The 17950-nt window shown below is 49.3% G+C and overlaps 1 protein-coding gene across 18 annotated transcripts in view; it reads right to left on the bottom strand.

Moving 5' to 3' along the window:
* The window catches only part of RAD51B (RAD51 paralog B), a 790317-nt gene that overhangs the window by 131500 nt on the left and 640867 nt on the right, over positions 1-17950 (bottom strand). For 2 of the 18 annotated variants that reach the window (XM_084969553.1, XM_084969558.1), the window contains exon 12: positions 9941-10115. The exons of 11 other annotated variants lie outside the window; for them this stretch is intronic. In XM_084969553.1, coding sequence (XP_084825679.1) covers positions 10009-10115 — 107 coding nt within the window. In that variant the 3' untranslated portion in view covers positions 9941-10008. Of the gene's footprint in view, positions 1-9673; positions 10116-17950 lie in introns of those variants that run through there. 5 more of the 18 variants (XM_084969563.1, XM_084969562.1, XM_084969560.1 and 2 more) reach the window with 4 other exon arrangements.

Genomic DNA, 17950 nt, shown 5'->3' with positions numbered 1-17950 from the left:
CTCAATTATTCAATCTCATGGTAACCTCAGCTGGGCCCTCAGTGCTGCCAAAGGGTCTTCATCCTTTGGTGAAACCCTTGTTTGCTTCCTGCAGCAAGAGCTCCAACCCCAAGTCCCCAACCCCATGGCCACTCCCATCGTTCCCGGCTGATGGCCTGGCTTTGGCCACAGTAAGAGATGCAAGTTCAACAACGTGGGCCCTTCTCTGCCTGGACATTCCTTATCAGACCTCAGTCTCCCCTTTACCCTGTCTCAACTTTTCCAGATCCAGATCCAGAGCCAACCCCATCTCCTAGTGGAGGGGAATTATCTTCCTGGGTGGCCGCCCTATCACACTTTGCATAGAAGCCATCAGAGCGACCCCAGAGGATTTGCGAATGAGGAAGTTCACTGCATAATAGCAAAAACTGGGAAGCAGCTCTATGGTCAACAAAAGGGGCTTCATTAACCTGATTATAAGTACAGCCAGGAGAGGGCAAGAAAAACGATAAGCAGCAAGATCTCAGTTTCTCTAAGGGCCTAAATAAATAAATGAAATAGCAACAACAAACACAGATATATGCATAGGGGAACGAACAAAAGGCTGGAAGGAAATACACCAAAATGCAAACAGCGATTAGCTTCCGGTGCTGAGAAGATGAGGGATTTTATTGACTCTTCGCACTTTACTATGTTCTGAAAATGTTTACAGTAAACATACAGTATTTTTATAATGGGAACACAAGGCAAAAATATCACCACCAGCATTTCTCCGGAGAAAAAGCTGCATGTGATTCAGCTCTTCTCGTTTCCCTTTAAATGCAGCCTTTCCTGCGTTGTGTCTGGTTGACAGCGGCACAGTAACTCTTATTACATGTAAGGACTAGAAGCAGAGAAAACCATAACCAATTAACATGACAGTGGGAACCGAGGCATGCAGAATGGAAATGCCTCAACGGGAACGTGTTATTACTAATTTTTTTCCTCCACAATGGGACAGGTGTTTGGGGGAATGTGCTAAATTTGCTCCAGATAATTTATTTTAAAAAATTCTTTGATTACTTCATTTTTCTGCCTCTGTTTTCATGGGAACTTTTAACATGTGGAACCGTTCAGTGACAGCCATTTCATTCGATATCTGCTTAATCTATTTACCAGAAGTCCTACTATGTGCCAGGCATTCTCAATGTGGGAGGGTGTGGCACCCTCACCAGGGAAGCATCTGGGGAAGTTTCTTTCTTTTTTTTTTTTTTTTAATCATCAAAATGATTGAAGGAAGGGTGCTACTGATTTGATGGGTGAGGGCCAGGGTTGCTAAACCGTCTGTGATACGTGGGACAGTCGCATGCAACCAAGAATTTGGTTTCGCCAACACCCAAGGGGAGAAGATGGAATTCGGTTTCATCAGCACCCAAGGGGAGAAGATGGAATGGGACAGTTGATGTCCCTGGGAGGGACAGAGGGACAGGAGGGGACAGCTGCTTCTGGGCAGCAGTTCAGCAGCGCCACGCTGGGATTCAAGGTTACTGGATCTCCCAGGTTTTCCAGCAAAGCCAGAAATGTAGATGATGATGTAAACTTTCCTCATCTGTAAAAAACACTGCGTGGGCCAAACAAAACACAACTGTGGGCCAGATTTGACCCTCAGGTTGCCAATTTGCAACCCTGTCTTTGGGAAAGACACAGTCCCTGTCTTCAGGGGAGTATAATGGAGCCCTTATGAGTCCAAGTTCAAGTTCGAGAGTGGACAAACCCGGGTTCAAATTGCAGCTCTGACATTCACTGCCTCTGAGTTCAGGCAAATAAACATCCACTGAACCTCACGTTCCTACCCCATAAAAACGGAGCGAATGGGAACACTCTGCTATGAAGATGAATCTCTGCAGAAGGTCCCGACATCTTGCCCACGGGGGATGCTTCATACACTAGGGCAATTATTATTATGAAAGACATCGCAGTCTAAAACAAGCACCTACTGTGCACAGCACGCTGTGCTAGGTGCTAGGACTTCTCAATACGTGTGAGAGAAAACTCCTTGACCCAGAGGTGTTTTCATTCTGGAAAGAGAGAGTAACCCTGGACGGAAATACTGTGAGCCCGGTCAGATATAAGAAGACATCAGGCAGTTCCAGGAGATCAGAGCGAGGGTACTTCTTATAAAGGAGGGTGGGGTTGGAGTCCATCTAACAGAGAGAGAGGGGGAGGTGCAGCCCAAGCAGAGGAGAGGTTATAATGTCATCATAATAATGAGTGCTTGCCAGGCACCAGGCCCCCTCTAAATACCCCATGCGGTGGTAAATATGCTCCTTTGGCCTCATACACACGAGGGACAAAGCATGAGATGGAAACATCTGTTGAAGCCAGGACATGGGGGTGCTGACTACCAGACCAGAGCATGGCAGCGTATATCAGAGTGTGTTGGCGGGGGAGTGCAAGCAAGAAAGTGCCATGCAGGAGCAGTGATCAGGGGGCCACGAGCATAGGATGGAAAGGAGAGGCGACAGGGGGGCCAGACTTGTAGGGAGGACCTGATTGGGCCTGGGAATAGGTGGGGAGCCCTGTGAAGAAGGATGCTTTCCTTTTTTGGTTTTTAGGGTTGCACCCACAGCATATGGAGGTTTCCAGGCTAGGGGTCAAATCAGCTGCCGGCCTACACCACAGCCACAGCAACGCCAGATCCGAGCCACGTCTGTGACCTACACCATAGCTCACGGCAATGCTGGATCCTTAACCCACTGAACGAGGCCAGGGATCAAACCTGTAACCTCATGGTTACTAGTCAGGTTTGTTTCTGCTGTGCTACAATGGGAACGCCCAAGGAAGCTTTCTTTTTTTTTGCCATTTCTTGGGCCGCTCCTGTGGCATATGGAGATTCCCAGGCTAGGGGTCTAATCGGAGCTGTAGCCGCCAGCCTACGCCAGAGCCACAGCAATGCAGATCCGAGCCGCGTCTGCGACCTACACTACAGCTCACAGCAACGCCAGATCGTTAACCCACTGAGCAAGGGCAGGGATCGAACCTGCAACTTCATGGTTCCTAGTCGGATTCATTAACCACTGCGCCATGACGGGAACTCCCCAAGGATGCTTTCTTGACTAGATCTCCGGACAGACAACTCTTGGGAGATGATGGGGGCTGGTGCCAAGGCTGACCTCCTGGGGGATGATGGGAATTTTATAGAGAGACAATCTCTATAAACTCCTATTTCACCTCCATGCTCTGCAGGCTCTCCTCCCCGCCCTCCGCTAGCCCGTGTTCTCTACCCACCAGGCCTCATGGCTAGAAACGCCTTCTCCTTAACTTTGAAATTTTGGATGCAACTCTTTCTTTCCCTAATGTACTGTTATTTTCAAATCTCTCCAGAAAGCCTGTAGCCAGCGCCACTCGCCCCCACCTCTCTAGAACACAGATCACTGCTAGGGTTGATGGCTTGGGTGTAGCTTGGGCAAAGCTTCCAGAGTTTTGACCTATCAGGACTGGCTCATATGGAATCCCATGTTGCTTACAAAGGAAGAGAGTGCTTAGGAAATTCTGTGAAGCACTTTTTTTGCAGGGGGAAATTGGTAATCCACTAAAAGAACAAATTATTTCCAAGCACTCCAACACCATTTATAGTCCAATGCTGTTTATACATGAGGCCCATCTACTTTTTATTTTTTTAATAATGATTTTTATTTTTCCATTATAGCGCCAAGTACTTTCTAAAGCAGACCCGGCCCTGCCTCTCCTAAGGAAGATTTTGTTAGCTGTGATTCTGATTTATTCGACAGGATGGAGAGCAACGACTATTTGGCTGGAGATGTGTGACGCCTGAGGCTCCCTAGACCTTAACTTGAATTAGTCCAAACCAGTGGTTTCACTGAATGCCTCTTTAGCATGAAAGATTCTGTGAATAACCCCTTCACACCCCGGCCCGATAACGGCTGCACAACTCGTGGTGGGGATCATGCACCCTGACAATCTTTCAGGAAGGGACCCCATGCTCTGAAGTGAGGTAAATGCTGTTGTGTCTCTGTTTCTGTGAGGGGACCACTGACTGAAGTGGCCACCTTGGCCAAGCACAGCAATAGCCACTTGCATGACTTGTCTCACAGCAGGAGGTCCTGACCGGGAGCCTGGTGCTGCTCTGAAGACTAACTGGAGGGTTGGGGAGGGGCCCACAGGAGGGAGGAGACAGCCACCTTCCCAGGATCCTTGGCGCTGGAATCCATCTTGGCTGAGAAGTGCGTGTGCTGCCAAGAAGGACACTGAGCCAGACCCAGACCAAGTAGGGACCAAGCAGGACGACTGGCCAGAGACCACCCGGAAACGGTCCCCATTCCCATAAAACCTGAGACTGTGAGTCACCCGGCAGAGCAGGTCTCCTGGGTTCCCTCACCCTGCTGCTCCCCCCGCACCGGTACCAGCGCCCCTTCCCAGTCAAGTCTCTTGTGTTGTGTCAGCACGGGTGTCTCCTCGGACATTTCATTTCGTGTGTTCGCCAAGAGCCCATTCTCAGGCCCTGGAAAGGGTCCCCCTTCCTGCAACATTTCCAGGAGGCGGAGTAAGCATAGGTAAGTGTGTGGTGACCAGACACCACGCAAGCAGAAGGGAGCATCTGTCCCCAGGAAAGGAGCGGGGCCTCCTGACCAGGGCTGAGAGGGTCTCTCTGTGTTGCACCCTCAGAAGATGTCTGAGTCTTGTTAGTTCTTTCCCCGAAGCAGGATAGCCTATGGCCCCCTCCAGGGGAACCCCCACCCCCATTCTCTTCCCAGGTCCCATCTCATTCCTGAAATAGAGGTAGGCCAGCTTGCAGCGGTGGAGTTACTGGACAGCAGGCAGAGCTGACCAACAGTTTTCTGTGGCCAGAGATGACCAAATACCAGCTCAACACCCAGCAGCAGGGATTTCGGTAGGAAGGTGCTGTGGCTTCCTCCATAAGGAAGAAAGACCTATCAGACCCTTCTTTCCTTCTTCTAGGATCTTTTATAAAAATAGATGAAGCAGCAGATATGGGCTAACCATCCTGTTGTTACCGCCCGGTGATTTGGCACAGGTCACTTCTCCTCAGACGTAATGGGGAGTTAGACTCAAAGAAAGTTTGGTCGGTTTCTGGGCTGAATGTTCTATGACTTGCAGACAGTGGCTCAAAACTTGGGACCGTTCCAAGTCTGACTCAGAGCCTTGGAATTAGCATTGGTCCTTCGGAGGAGTGGGACAGACAGCTGGAAGAATATCTGGGAGCTTTTGAAGGACCTGAGCTCAATCAGGTGCCTGAAGTGTCAGCCTCCTACTCACTCCCAGGGATTTGAATCCTCTGAAGGGACCGTTCAGGGGTCCTGTAATCAAATGCAAATTACGCCTTTAAGCACCAAAGGGGTGGGAGGAGGGATTAGCTGACAGCCCTGGGAGCGCTGCCTCAGGCCCTTGGGACTGACAGCCCCCCACCGGGGAAGGTCAGGAGGGAAAGAACAGAAAAGGGAGAGAGCTCACGAGGGGTCAGAGGCCTCCGGGGCCCCCACTTCATCTCCAGTGTGCCCCTGAACACGGCCCTGGATGGGGGGCTAATCCCCAGGCTGCCTGCCCTCGGCATTGTCTTGGTGGGGTCAAGACCCCCACCCCATGCATCCCTGGCTACACTTTTGGCCCACGGTGCTCCGTGCTAGCCCGAAACTCTCCAGGCCAGGCTGAGACCTGGACACATCCCCTCTGTTCCTCTCCTTCCTCCCCAGGCTCAGAGAAGTTGGGACAGAATGCAAGGAGCGGGCGGGGGTGGCTGATGGGGCCACAGCCCAGAGAAGGGCAGGCAGAGGGTGGCAGGGGCAGCTGGGAACCAGCGCCAACAAAGTAAACCAAACTCTCTCCCCCGTGCCCTTCCCATTCTACCCCGCAATGCTTTCCAATCAGGGAATCTAAAATTACCATATTTACAGCATCTGCAGCCACGCCGAGCACTAAACAAGATGAATAGCCGTGACGCACGAACTGAGTACAAGTATGCAGCTTGGCTGGGCTGGGCTGGGCTGGGCACCAGGGTGAGTGAGCCACAGGGGGAGCATGGTGAGGTCCCAGGCAGGGTGATGGACGGGACTCACCAGGCACTAAAGGGAGGTGGGAGAGCGGTGAGGAAGTCCTGGCAATGTCCATCTTCTAGGAAAACAGAGAGATGGAGCAATTAGCAAAGGAAGGGGGTAGAGATAGAGATAGAGCGATATAGTTGGATGGATGGATGGATGGATGGATGGTTGAATGGATAGACTATGAGAATATGTGCTAACTTTAGAAGGCTCCCTTTCCTCCTACTGCCTCCCTACCTAAGAGGAAACTGTTGAGACCTCTAAGGCAGGATCCCTTCGTGGGTGTGTGTGTGTGTGTTGCGAGGTCCTCTACCAGAATCTTGCTTTGGACTCTTAGGTCTGTGAGTCCTCTTTCCCCAAGCAGCCTCTTCCAGGAAAGCTCTGGTCAACCACAAAAACTAAATGACTCCATTCATAAAAAGGGCCTGACCGTCTGGCAAAGGCAATGGAGCTCTGGGGGAGACCAAGAGGGGAATGATGGGCGTGTGCTCCATGTGAGAGGTCCCAGCAGGCTCCCAGCCTAGCCTGTTCTTAATCTGGAGGAAAGATGTCCAGGTAAAGAGCGTACAGACTCATAACTTGCAGATGCTCGTTCAGAGACTTTCCAGACTGGGAGGGACCTCAATACACCAGAGAGAGGGGAAGAGGTGGGTACCAGGCACTGAGGGGAGCAGGGCCAGCCAGGAACCAGCTCCAACAGAGTGATCCACTCTCAGGCTTCGATCAGGGCTGCCTGTCTCATCCTGACCCGAGGCTCACAGAAACCTCCCTTGTGCTCTAGGACTCTGAGGGAGTGGGACCCCTGGACCCCTATGCTCCTCCCTGGAGCCAGAGCATCTCCGCATCCATCTGCTTTGTGTCCTGGCCTTCTCTTCAAGTTTTCATTTCTTTTCCTTAACATTTTCAGGAACAAAGCCAGTGTGGCCGTCCCTGGCCTGTCTGAGCAGGCGGGAACTGGAAAGCAGGACACGTAGCTGGAAGGCCGGCAGTGCGAGGGTCTGGAGAAATCAGGGGGGATGTGATGGGGGGTGGGGGGGGATGCTGAGAGAAGGAGGTGACACAGATGGGAGGCCGAGGTCGAACACGTGAACCAGCTCCCAGAGGAAATCATCCCTAAGCAAACTGGAACCAGCTGCTCTCCGCAATCACCTGCTAGATCCTGAACTGGACCCCAAAGTGGGGGCCTTTTGTTATCAGCCGTCTAGGGCCCCTGAGCCGTTCTTGGTAGAGGTGAGGTGAGGCAGGATGTTGGAGTTGGAGCTGGCCCCCCAAAATGTTTCCAAGTTGAGGACATCCACCATGCAGCCTAAATCTGGCCCTAGCCTCAGGGTCTGTCAGAATGAGGACATACTGATAGACTACACGCAGGTATTTCTGTTCTTCTCAGGGGCCCAGGATGGCTAAGAACCGCCCCCTCTTTCATCATTAACATGGTACGAAATGGGCAGAGTGAGTCCCCCAAGGTGGCGGCTCCTATTTCCTTTGCTTTGTCCTAGGTGGACCCATCTTCCTCCATCGTGGCCAGAAGTCCCTCCTCCCTCCTCCTTCTAGCCCTCAGACCTTGCCTTCTGTCTCCTCTTCTTTCCCACCTTCCCATTCAAGTATGTTTCCTCCAGGTTTGGGCTTCTGGTCCCCTCTTCAAACTCTGCTCTCTTTGCATGCCCTTCCTCTCGGCCAGCTTCCTTTACCACTGGAAACCTGCGACCTGAGCCCGAAGCCATCTCCCGAATTGCCCGCATATACTGCCAACTGTTTGCAGAACCTCTCCAGTTGGAGATGCTGAACATTCTACAGTTGTCTCAAATCACACATGTCCAAAACGGATCTCATTAGCCACGCTCTCCCGCTTCCCATGACAAGGGCCTCCTGGTGTCCCTCCCCCATCCTTTCCCCCTCCGTCAATGATCTCACCGGCCACTCAGACATCCCAGTGGAAACCTTAAAGTCACCTCTGACCCCTCCCTATCCCTTCCATCTGTGCCACCGTTGCACCAGCTCAGGCTCCTAGCCTCGCTCTGCACCTTCAATCCCTCTTATGGGCTCTTCCAGCCTTGGATCGCCCTCCACGTTTCAAATGGGAGACGAGTGTCTACACCCAGACTCTTTGCCGAGGGCTCGCTTTGTGCCCGGAACTGGGCATACCACAGTAAACAGGGCCAGTAGGGTCCCTCTCTTCATGGAGCTCATATCCCAGCTGGGGAGCCAGATGGGAACAAAAGCACAAAACAGACTAGTGAATAAAATACGTCTTTGCTGTAAGAAGTACTCCAAGAGGAATGAAGCAGGGGCTGGGGTGGGAAATAAGGGGTGGCGTGGATATCTCTGCCACCCCCCACATGAAGACCTTCAAAGGCTCCTGAATACCTAGAGGACAAAGTGCAAACTCCTCAGCTTGGCAGGCAAGGCCCTTGCCAATCTGGTCCAATCTCTTCTCAGCTCCTCTTCCACCACCCCCTCCCTCCCGGCTCCCCTCCACCCTATGCTCTGCATCCTATTCATCTCTGAATCCCCAGCCCCTTGTTCCTGGCAAATAAAGGTCTGTGCAGTCAGTGTGTTCTCTTCACGCATTCGTCCCTCTCCCCTTTCTCATGGCTGCCTTTGGTGAAGCATCTTTACCATGGCTCTGTCCCCCGAGTCTCTGTGGCTTCTCACCCTGTTTCTGCCCCAGGTACTTGTAATATTTGACTCTCTCTCTCTCTCTCCTGCTAAATTTCTAAGGCATGGAGGGCAAAGGCGGTCTTCCATTCGGAAAAAAAAAAAAAAAAAGCCTGGCACACAGTGGGTGCCTGAAACCTGCCAGTTGAATTGACTGCGAAGAGGATGAAGAAAAGGGAAGTGCTTGTTGTCCTTTGTAGACTGTTTCCTGCTAAAACAACTCTAGTGGCCAAAATATTTGGATGGAAAGAAGCAGTGTGAAGGCGTCCATTGCCAAATGGACAGCCAGAGGTACACACCTCCTCCTGCTCAAGGAACAGCTTCACAGAGCCTAATTTTGTCACTAGGTCTTTGAACAGATTTTTGCACAATCAAAGCAGAGAACAATGAAGCAGATATGTTCCCGGTGGAAACTGGTGCTCAAAGATTTGCCTGTATCCACAAGAACGGAAATGTCCCTGGCTTGTAAATTGGTTCTAGGGCTCAGCTCATCCCTTCACAGGGAAGAACCAACTCCTATCTTCTCTGTTATTCCTCCACCCCATTCTTGGAACACCATTTCCGTCCAAGCAACTAGAGTACTTGTTTGGAACTCCCAAGTAGTTATTCCCTATGACCAGAATAATCTAACACAGGGGTCTGTTGGTTTTTGGCAAATGTCTTCAAAGATCCTGGTTCTTTTGGTGGGGGCGGTAGGGGGGGAAGTGGAGGGAATGAAGCATAACAATTACAGTAAAAAATCTGATTAAAGGTAAGAATAAAAATAAGAGGTAGATTTTCTGAATTTATTTAGGCTCAGTGCCTGCTCTCAGAAAGGTCCTGGGCATGTGCCAATCTGCCCAGCTTTCTCAAATCACTGTTGATTCCTTTGAATTTCACACATGGTCACCTCGTCCTCTTTTCTGTTTTCAGTCTCCCCAGAAAGCACCCCACCCCTGGCCTGAGCATTCCATGCGTCCTCCCTCCTTAGGGAGCATTGCAGCTTTTTTTCTTGACAGCTGTATTTTATTCACTCTGGTTCCATGTCGCCAACCCAACTGTCCTCAGCCAAGCCTCCAAATGAAATATGATCGACTTGCTGCGTCAGATCACTTGGAAATAGATACGACTGGCTTGGAGTCACTCCATGCGGGGCTGTAAAATTGTTCTCTCTCCTCCTAAGTGGGTTGGGTCAAACCCAAACTGAGGCAAGAGGTTTCCAAGGAACACAGAGCAAAAGACTGTAGTAAGTGGTGGTGATTCAGTCGGTGGCCCTCTCGCTTCTGAGTCAGTATGAACCTTCTCCTGGCAGCAAGTCTGCGGAGGTGGCCTTCAAGAGTCAAACAAAACAGTGAGGTCTTCCACACTGGGGCTCATGAAACTTTCTACAAGAGGAGCAGGGAGGCAGGCTTGGTGTGAAGCTCTTCATTCCAGCCAAGTTCTCGTCTATATTTTTGTGTTTCCAAGATAAATGAAGGTTAGTTAAATTGATTTTGAGATTTGTGTCTCTCATGCACAGCTGGCAGGGTGTCTAGATGTCCCTGGGGCCAATGCCACAAAACACCTTTGAAATTCTCACCTATCTTGTCCCAAGTCTCTTTGACATTTCAAATGGAGTTAGTCTCTTCTTTGAATTAATTGTGCACTGTGTCACTTTGTTCTAATTACCCGAGAGGCTGTCTGGTCTAATGAAAGAGCCTAGAATGGGAATCAGAAGACCAGGGTCGAAGTCCCAGCTAGATCACTCAGTAGCCAACTCCCTTAACATGCTCAATTGCCTCATCTACGAAATGGGAATTGTGATACATGCTTGAAAAACCATAAAGCGACATATCAATACGGGGAGATTTTGGCCTACATCCGGTCCAGTCTTTAAGAAAAGAAGAGGCTAAACAGAATGGGGCAGGATAAGGATTTTTAGGGGGAATATAGGCCCACAGTCCCTGAGCAGGCAACAGCATCCGTCTGGAACTCAAACCTAAAACCCCTGAAACATCAAAGAGAGTCTCCTTCTCTGTGCTCCACAAAGGAGGCCACAGCCTTGTGCTTTCTGCTCTTTTCTTTAAAGTGGGGAGGCCGGGAGGGCGGGGGGGTGGGGTGGGGTGGCGGGGGAGAGAAGGGGAATGAAAATAAAAACTAAACAAAAGTAACAACAATCACTTTTTATGGTCAAAGATGGAGCTAGGAAGAAAAACAAAAGCACACTCTGATTTTTTACAATTCTGCATCATCTGGCCCTACTCTACCAAATCCTTTTTTTTTGTTTTGTTTTTTTTGGCTGCCTTGCGGCATGTGGAGTTCCTGGGCCAGAGATCAGATCCCACCCATCTACTGTTGCCACCTATGCCACAACTGAGACAACAATGGATCCTTTAACCGACCGTGCCAGACCAGGTATCGAATCTGCATCCTGCTGCAGAGATGCCACTGATCCCGCTGCCATAGCAAGAACCCCTACAAAATCTTAAATCTCTTGCCTCACATGGATTCTTCATTCCAACGTCTGTCTCCTTCTCTCAAACACACCATCTAACTCCACCCTTCGCTCTTGGTTAAAATTCTGTCTAACTTGGAATCCCAGCAACCCTCCATCAGCTTCATAAAGCTTCCTTCCCTGCTCCTAAACCACTCTCTGCTCCTTCCCCTGGTTAGGGGCTGTGTGTTTCTCTAAACATTTTGGGTCTTCCCTGCTGACTTTCTTGGGAGGATGGATCATGTATTTCCACCTAGAACCTAAGTTTGCAAATATTCACTGTTTGACCACATGGCTAATCATACATGTCATTTAGAGAAAAGAGTGATCAAGCTGGAAAATAAATAACTTTCTTATTTCTATATGAAGAGCAAGATCTTGGGAGGGTGGCGGGTGAATTACATTGAACAAGAGGGAGATGGATTAATGACTCATAGCTCATGGGGTCAGAGCTTATCTCAATGGTCAAGGATTTCTGGCCGTTATAGTTCTGATGAGCCCTACCCTGGACTGTAAGGGACCCCCTGGGCCTCAAGCCTCAAAATAAGCACAGGGAACTCAGAATTCTTCCCCTGTGTTTGACCTCAGCAGATTGTTTAAATTCTCTAGATCTTGTATTAAAAACAAACAAACAAAAAGGAACAAGATGGGATTCACTCATGACCTGGAAGCACTTGGAAGCGGCTGAGAACAGACAGATCTGTCCAGTGGATTCTGTCTGTGTTGCTTCGGTACAGCTGCTGGGGTCAGATGCCAGCACAGGCATGCTCTTCTGGGAACACATCCTGCCAGGGGTACATGGCCTAAAGGAAGTACCGACATAGAAGACAAGCCTAACATCCTTTCTTAGTGCATCCATAAAACACAGCAAATGCAGGAGGCTTAGGTAACAGCAGCCCGGAAGATGTGGGGCCCTGCTGGAGGCCATAGTTAGCATCCTTTCAGCCAGATGAGGGGGAAAAAAAGTCCCTCCTTTCTCACCCCTTCCCCAAAATTAAAACAATGAAAATCAGTTCTCATTATCCCAATAATTAAGTCCCATTCAGCCAGCTGACAGCGGCCAAAGAATGATTTTTCTGTGCTGCGCTGTGTGGCTGCCCTCCATGGCCCCATTCATGGGCCACTGTGTGCATTTAATCACCCTTAGCGGGCTCAGCTAATGAAATGCTGGGGCCTTGCCCTGCCCTGACCCTGCTGCTATTTCTATCTGAGCTCAGCACGTCCTTTGCTTGACAGTTGCAACCGAACAAGCAGATTTTTCTCTCCCATCTATGGAGTGTAAAGAGCCTATTTTGGCAGCCTGTGGGGCTGGGGACCCCGCTGGAAGCCCAGTGAATGCCCCTGGAGGTTAACTTGCAAAGCTGTTTCCAGACTGAGAGGCGGGGGTGGAGGTGGGAGTAGGGCTCTGGAGACCCAAAGGCACTGAGGGCTGTGGCCCCGATGCACAGGGGAGAAAGGGCGGTGGCGGGGGGGGGGGGTCTTCTGGGGCAGAAAGGGAAGATGAGGTTGGAAGAAGCAAGGGGCCAGGCAGCGGGGTGAGTGGATTTATCCTGACGCAAATCTGAACAAAAGCTCTTTGTCAGTTATCAAAAATCTCCCTCCTTTACCAGGGTCAAAGTGAGAAAATCCATTCCTTTTCATTTCTAGTCGCAGAGCCTGGCGATAGTGGGGGATCCCTGCCCAGAGACGGCTCTCTTGCAATTCCTAGCTGTTGTTTTAATGGTTCCCCAAGATTCAGAAGTTAGGGAACAGGATGCCAAAACGATAGGATCTATCCATGTTGAAACGAAGGGAATTACACTTAGCTAGTGAAAAAAGCAAAAACAAAGCCCCAAATCAAAACAACAATTTTCTTTGAGGGATGTTGAAGAGAAGAGGCCCCAAATGTATAAAATGTATTAGTATGGAGGCCTTATAGAGAAAGGACATGTTTAATGAAGGGCCTGAATCAGGGATGACAATCTCAAATGTGCCCAGGGGTTAGAGAGGTCATGAGAATGAGTGAAGGGGGACAGGTGGGAGCTGAGGCCCAGGAGAAAACACCTGCCCTGATCAGAGCAGGCAGTGGAGACGCAGCCTGGGCTACTTTCCCCCATGGTGGGTCCGAACGGCATGACGTCATGGCTCAGTGGTTAACGAATCTGACTAGGAATCATGAGGTTGAGGGTTCGATTCCTGGCCTTGCTCAGTGAGTTGAGGATCCAGCACTGCCGTGAGCTGTGGTATAGGTCGAAGACTCGGCAACTCAGCTCGGATCCCAAGTTGCTGTGGCTCTGGCATAGGCTGGCAGCTACAGCTCTGATTGAACCTCCATATGCCACGGGTGCAGCCTAGAAAAGACAAAAAGACAAAAAAGAAGAAAAACTAGAAATCTCTATTCTTATGTGAAATCTCTCAATTGTTAATGTTAGAAACTAATTCAAGATTTTTGTTTGTTTGTTTGTTTTAAAGCATGCTAGCCAAACAAAATATTTGGGCACACTGCAAGCCTGCCCCTAGCACTTGCAGGGCCTGGGGCTAGAGTACAGATGGAGGCCTGCGGTATCACGTGTCTCAATATTGAAAAGGTATAAATCAAACTCACTGCTAAACAAAATTCGTTCTGTCTGCCTACAATGAAAAAACATGCCTTCCTAATTACTCGGAAGCCAGGTGTGAATGCAGAATTCGGGGACACTGTGGAGATCCGTATAGAAATGGGACAGCGGCACCTGGCCCTTCTCTTCCTACCCCTGGCTCTTCCCTGCCTTGCCAGGGGCTTCGTACACCTGCATGGACATTTCTGCCCACACGTCCAAGCCCATGCATCTCAAACGGTCACCCCTGGGCTGTCCCTCTGGCTTAGTGGTGCACACACCAAGGATGTAGTCTGCTCTTGGGGGGACAGGTCCAAATGGGCTTGGAGATCCAGAGTGTGGTCTAGCAGGAGGAGCGTGGGCTTGGGGTGGTCACTTCTCTGTGGTTCACAGGGTTAGACAAGGGCCAGAGTGATGCCCTTTAAAGTGTGGGATCCAAGGAAAGGGCTCCCCTTACCAAGATCTAAATGCAGAACTGAGCAGTTCCCACTCGTGGCTCAGGGGTTATGAAACCAACTAGTATCCATGAGGATGCGAGTTCGATCCCTGGCCTCGCTCAGTGGGTTAAGGATCCGGCGTTGCCATGAGCTGTGGTGTAGGTCACAGACATGACTCAGATCCCACACTGCTGTGGCTGTGGCGTAGGCCAGCAGCTGGGAACCCTTAGCCTGGGAACTTCCATATGCCGCAGGTATAGCCCTAAAAAGAAAAAAACAATTGCAGAATAGGCATCAGTTTGAGATCCCTGACTTAAATAACCAAATGCCGGCAGTGAAGATATCTTGATTCTTTGCCTGGTTTTATGACTAACTAGCTACGTGACTTTGGGTAGATCATTATCTTTTCATGAAACAGTTTCTGCATGAATCAAACGGGGACAAAATACCCCCCTGAGCAACTCAGTTGAGGAATAAAACGAGATTGTGAATTGAAAATACCTAAAAAATAACAACTGAATGGAGAAATAAAAAAGGATGTTTAAGAAAATAATAACTGCCACAGACACACATTTCATCAAAGGGAACAATGCAGGAAGGTCTCACTCAAAATATGTCATTATGGAGTTTCTGTTGTGGCTCAGTGGGTTAAGGATCCAATGTTGTCTCTGAGAGGATGTGGGTTTGATCCCTGGCCTCGCTCAGTGGGTTAAGGATCTGGTGTTGCCGCAAGCTGTGGCACAGGTCACAGATTCGGCTCAGATCCAGTGTTGCTGTGGCTGTGGTGTAGCCAGCAGCTGCAGTTCCAATTTGACCCCTAGCCGGGGAACTTCCATATGCTACAGGTGCAGTTGTAAAAAGAATAAATAAATAAACTAATTAATTAATTAAAAAACCTATTTTATCCTAAGACATGGGATAAATCAGTAAGAATTGAAATGACAGGATAGAGGGTCCTCCCTCTTTCCAACAGTTCCTCAGGATGGGTCTCTTATCACAGTGATCTTAAAGGCCATTGTAGAAATAAACCAAACCAAACCAAACCAAAATCACTGTGGATTTCAGTGATTCATGGCTCTTTCCCTAAAATAGAGCAGCCTCCCCCCCCTTTTTTTTGGCCTTTTTGCCTTTTCTAGGGCTATACCCATGGTGTATGGAGGTTCCCAGGTTAGGGGTCTAATCGGAGCTGTAGCCACCGGCCTACACCACAGCCACAGCAACTCGGGATCCAAGCCACGTCTGTGACCACAGCTCACGGCCACGCCAGATCCTTAACCCACTGAGCAAGGCCAGGGATCGAACCCGCAACCCCATGGTTCCTAGTCGGATTCGTTAACCACTGAGCCATGACGGGAACTCCCAGAGCAGCCCCTTTTAATCAACATTAAAGCAGGCTCTCTTTTGAGGGATACATGTTCTGATACTAGTTATTCTAGAAACGCTGGACCTTGGTTGTTAATGAAAGAAAGCCAATGAGAAAGGGGCAAAGGGAAAAGATGCTTTAAAAGAGGAAGGACATAGTAAACATTTCCCTAAGATGCTAAATCCATGACAAGTCAGGACTTTTAAAGACGTGAGGAAAAATAAACCACAGAGGGAGACAAAATTGTACAAAGGGGACTTGGTATACTAGGACATACTGATGTGCTGGTAAATTTCAGAGTGCCTTCCAAAGTATTGTTTGCTATTGATAATCATGCCAAAGCATGCCTGGCCCAATACTGAAAGATATCTTTCTCTTTAGACCAAGCCAGGACTGACTCTGAAAGCAGAGCCTGCGAGGAGATAAGGTTTTACCTCTTCTGAAGCATCCCTGGAGGCGTTGGTTGCCTTGCAACGTCTAGGATCCATCTCCCCTGCCAACCACACCCTATGTTCCTTTTGGGGGGATGATCTCTTCCCCACGGGATGGTCTGTGGATAGAGCTGGTTATCAGCGAGTGTGACCCAAGTTAGGGCCATCAGATGTCTCCTCAGGGGACTACGAGTTTTGAGCAGAGGGACCAAGAGAATGGAAACATGAGGGATGTCATCCCATCCCAATGGAACATCCTGACCAGACTTTTGTGACCTCTGCTGTGGTTCTCAAATTTCCTAGATTCTGGAGCTGGATTGCTTCTTGTCCATTTCTGACTGGTTTTCCAGTCTTCCCTTAAGCCCATGGGCCCCCTACACCCTTCTTTTCAACTCCCTTTGGCTTATGTTAGCCAGAGGTGTTTCTGTTGCTTACAACCAAAGAAGCTTCATGGACACAATGATACCAAAGCACCATAAGCCCTGACCTCCCGTCCAGTTTACCCAGTATTTATGGAGACCTTCCATATACCTTAACCTCAGAGAGTGTGTATCTCGCTAAAGGATATGATGCAGAGCCTTAGCACACAAACACCGGCACTAGCCCAGGTTTCTTCTGTCCTGTCACATGTAGTCGGTTTCTAAACTGCTGGAATGTTCGTTTCGTTTTTCATTTCATAATATGAGCAAGGCATAAAATGGCCAGATGACTCTCAGCACTTCAAAGGGCACTCCCAGAATGAGTATGTAGCTGGAGTCAGTATGACAGTGAGTCAGCCTGGTGAGCCTGCTGTAAGATCAATGTGTCAATATCACATGCTTAGAAACTAGGTTCCAATGCAACTGCCGGCCCTTGAATAAAGCGAGTGGAAAAGGCCCAGGGTTTGCCAGGTGGAACTAAAAATAACAAAGGAGGGAGATAAGCGGGGGAAGGTGGGGGGTGTGTGTGAAGATATGGAGGAAGGAAATGAAAAGAACTAGGAACTGACAGCAAAAAGGGCTTGGGTCATCATGAGAGGTGAATAAGACGATATGACATCAGGGGCAGCAAATCCCTAGACTAGCTTTTGAAATCGGTAGCAAGATTTATTGCTTAACGTTTAACCTCGTGGCTCTTACGTCACTTATCATCACCTGGGCTCTTATCTTGATAATGTTCTCTATGTCCGCCAAGCACAGGTAGGTGGGGGTAGTTTAGAGGTTGACAATACAGGGGCTCTAGGGCCAAACTACAGCTGGAGTGTGTTCCAACGTCTGCTTTGCCCCTTGCCAGCCCTATGTCCTTAGTGAGGCAAGTTGTTGAACACCTCTGTGCCCCAGTGTCCTGCTCTATTTAAGGGGGTGATATTAATAATACATATAAAGCACTTAGCACACCCTGGCACATTAGTGCTCCACAAATATTAGCGACCGTTATTCATTCCACAAATATGTATTGAGTGGCTATGATGTTCTGGTCCTTGGGATACATCAGTGGACAATATAGATAATGATGCCTGCCCTCGTGAAGCTTACAGGCTAGTGTGGGTGGGAGCGAGGGCAGAGACAATCAAATAATGTTGGTGCTATTATTAATATCTGACCCAATGATTATCTGGCTCAATATCCACCTACCCCACCAAACTTTCTGGAACTCCTTTAAGTCCTTATTTCTCCTTTAAACATTCTGTTCATCTTGGTGCCTTTCACTGAAACCTATTTGGCCCTGAGGATGTGGTTTTTCTGATGGCACTCAAAAGTGGGTTAGGCTTTCTCTCTCACTGGCCACATATGCCAGAGCCTGAAGCTAGAGAAGCTAGTTTCCTTGATTCACTGCCACCTCCGCTCCCTTTCTCCTCCTCATCCTGTAAAAGCCACAGTGAATCCTCAGACTATGGGACTCTTCTCCCATCCACAACCTCCCCATCCCTCCTTTAGTGAACTCTGGAGCTCCTAACTCTCCCTTTTCCCTTTCACTCCTGTATCTGTCATCGTTCTTCACGACTGCAATAATCTTGGTCTC

Source organism: Sus scrofa, chromosome 7 (assembly GCF_054392235.1).
Source record: "Sus scrofa isolate SSC_HxYL_T2T_F1_AM1 chromosome 7, Sscrofa_HxYL_maternal_Yorkshire_Landrace_v2.0, whole genome shotgun sequence".
Classification (NCBI taxonomy): domain Eukaryota; kingdom Metazoa; phylum Chordata; class Mammalia; order Artiodactyla; family Suidae; genus Sus; species Sus scrofa.
Note: the sequence above shows the minus strand (reverse complement) of the source record. Positions and strands in the feature narration are given on the sequence as shown.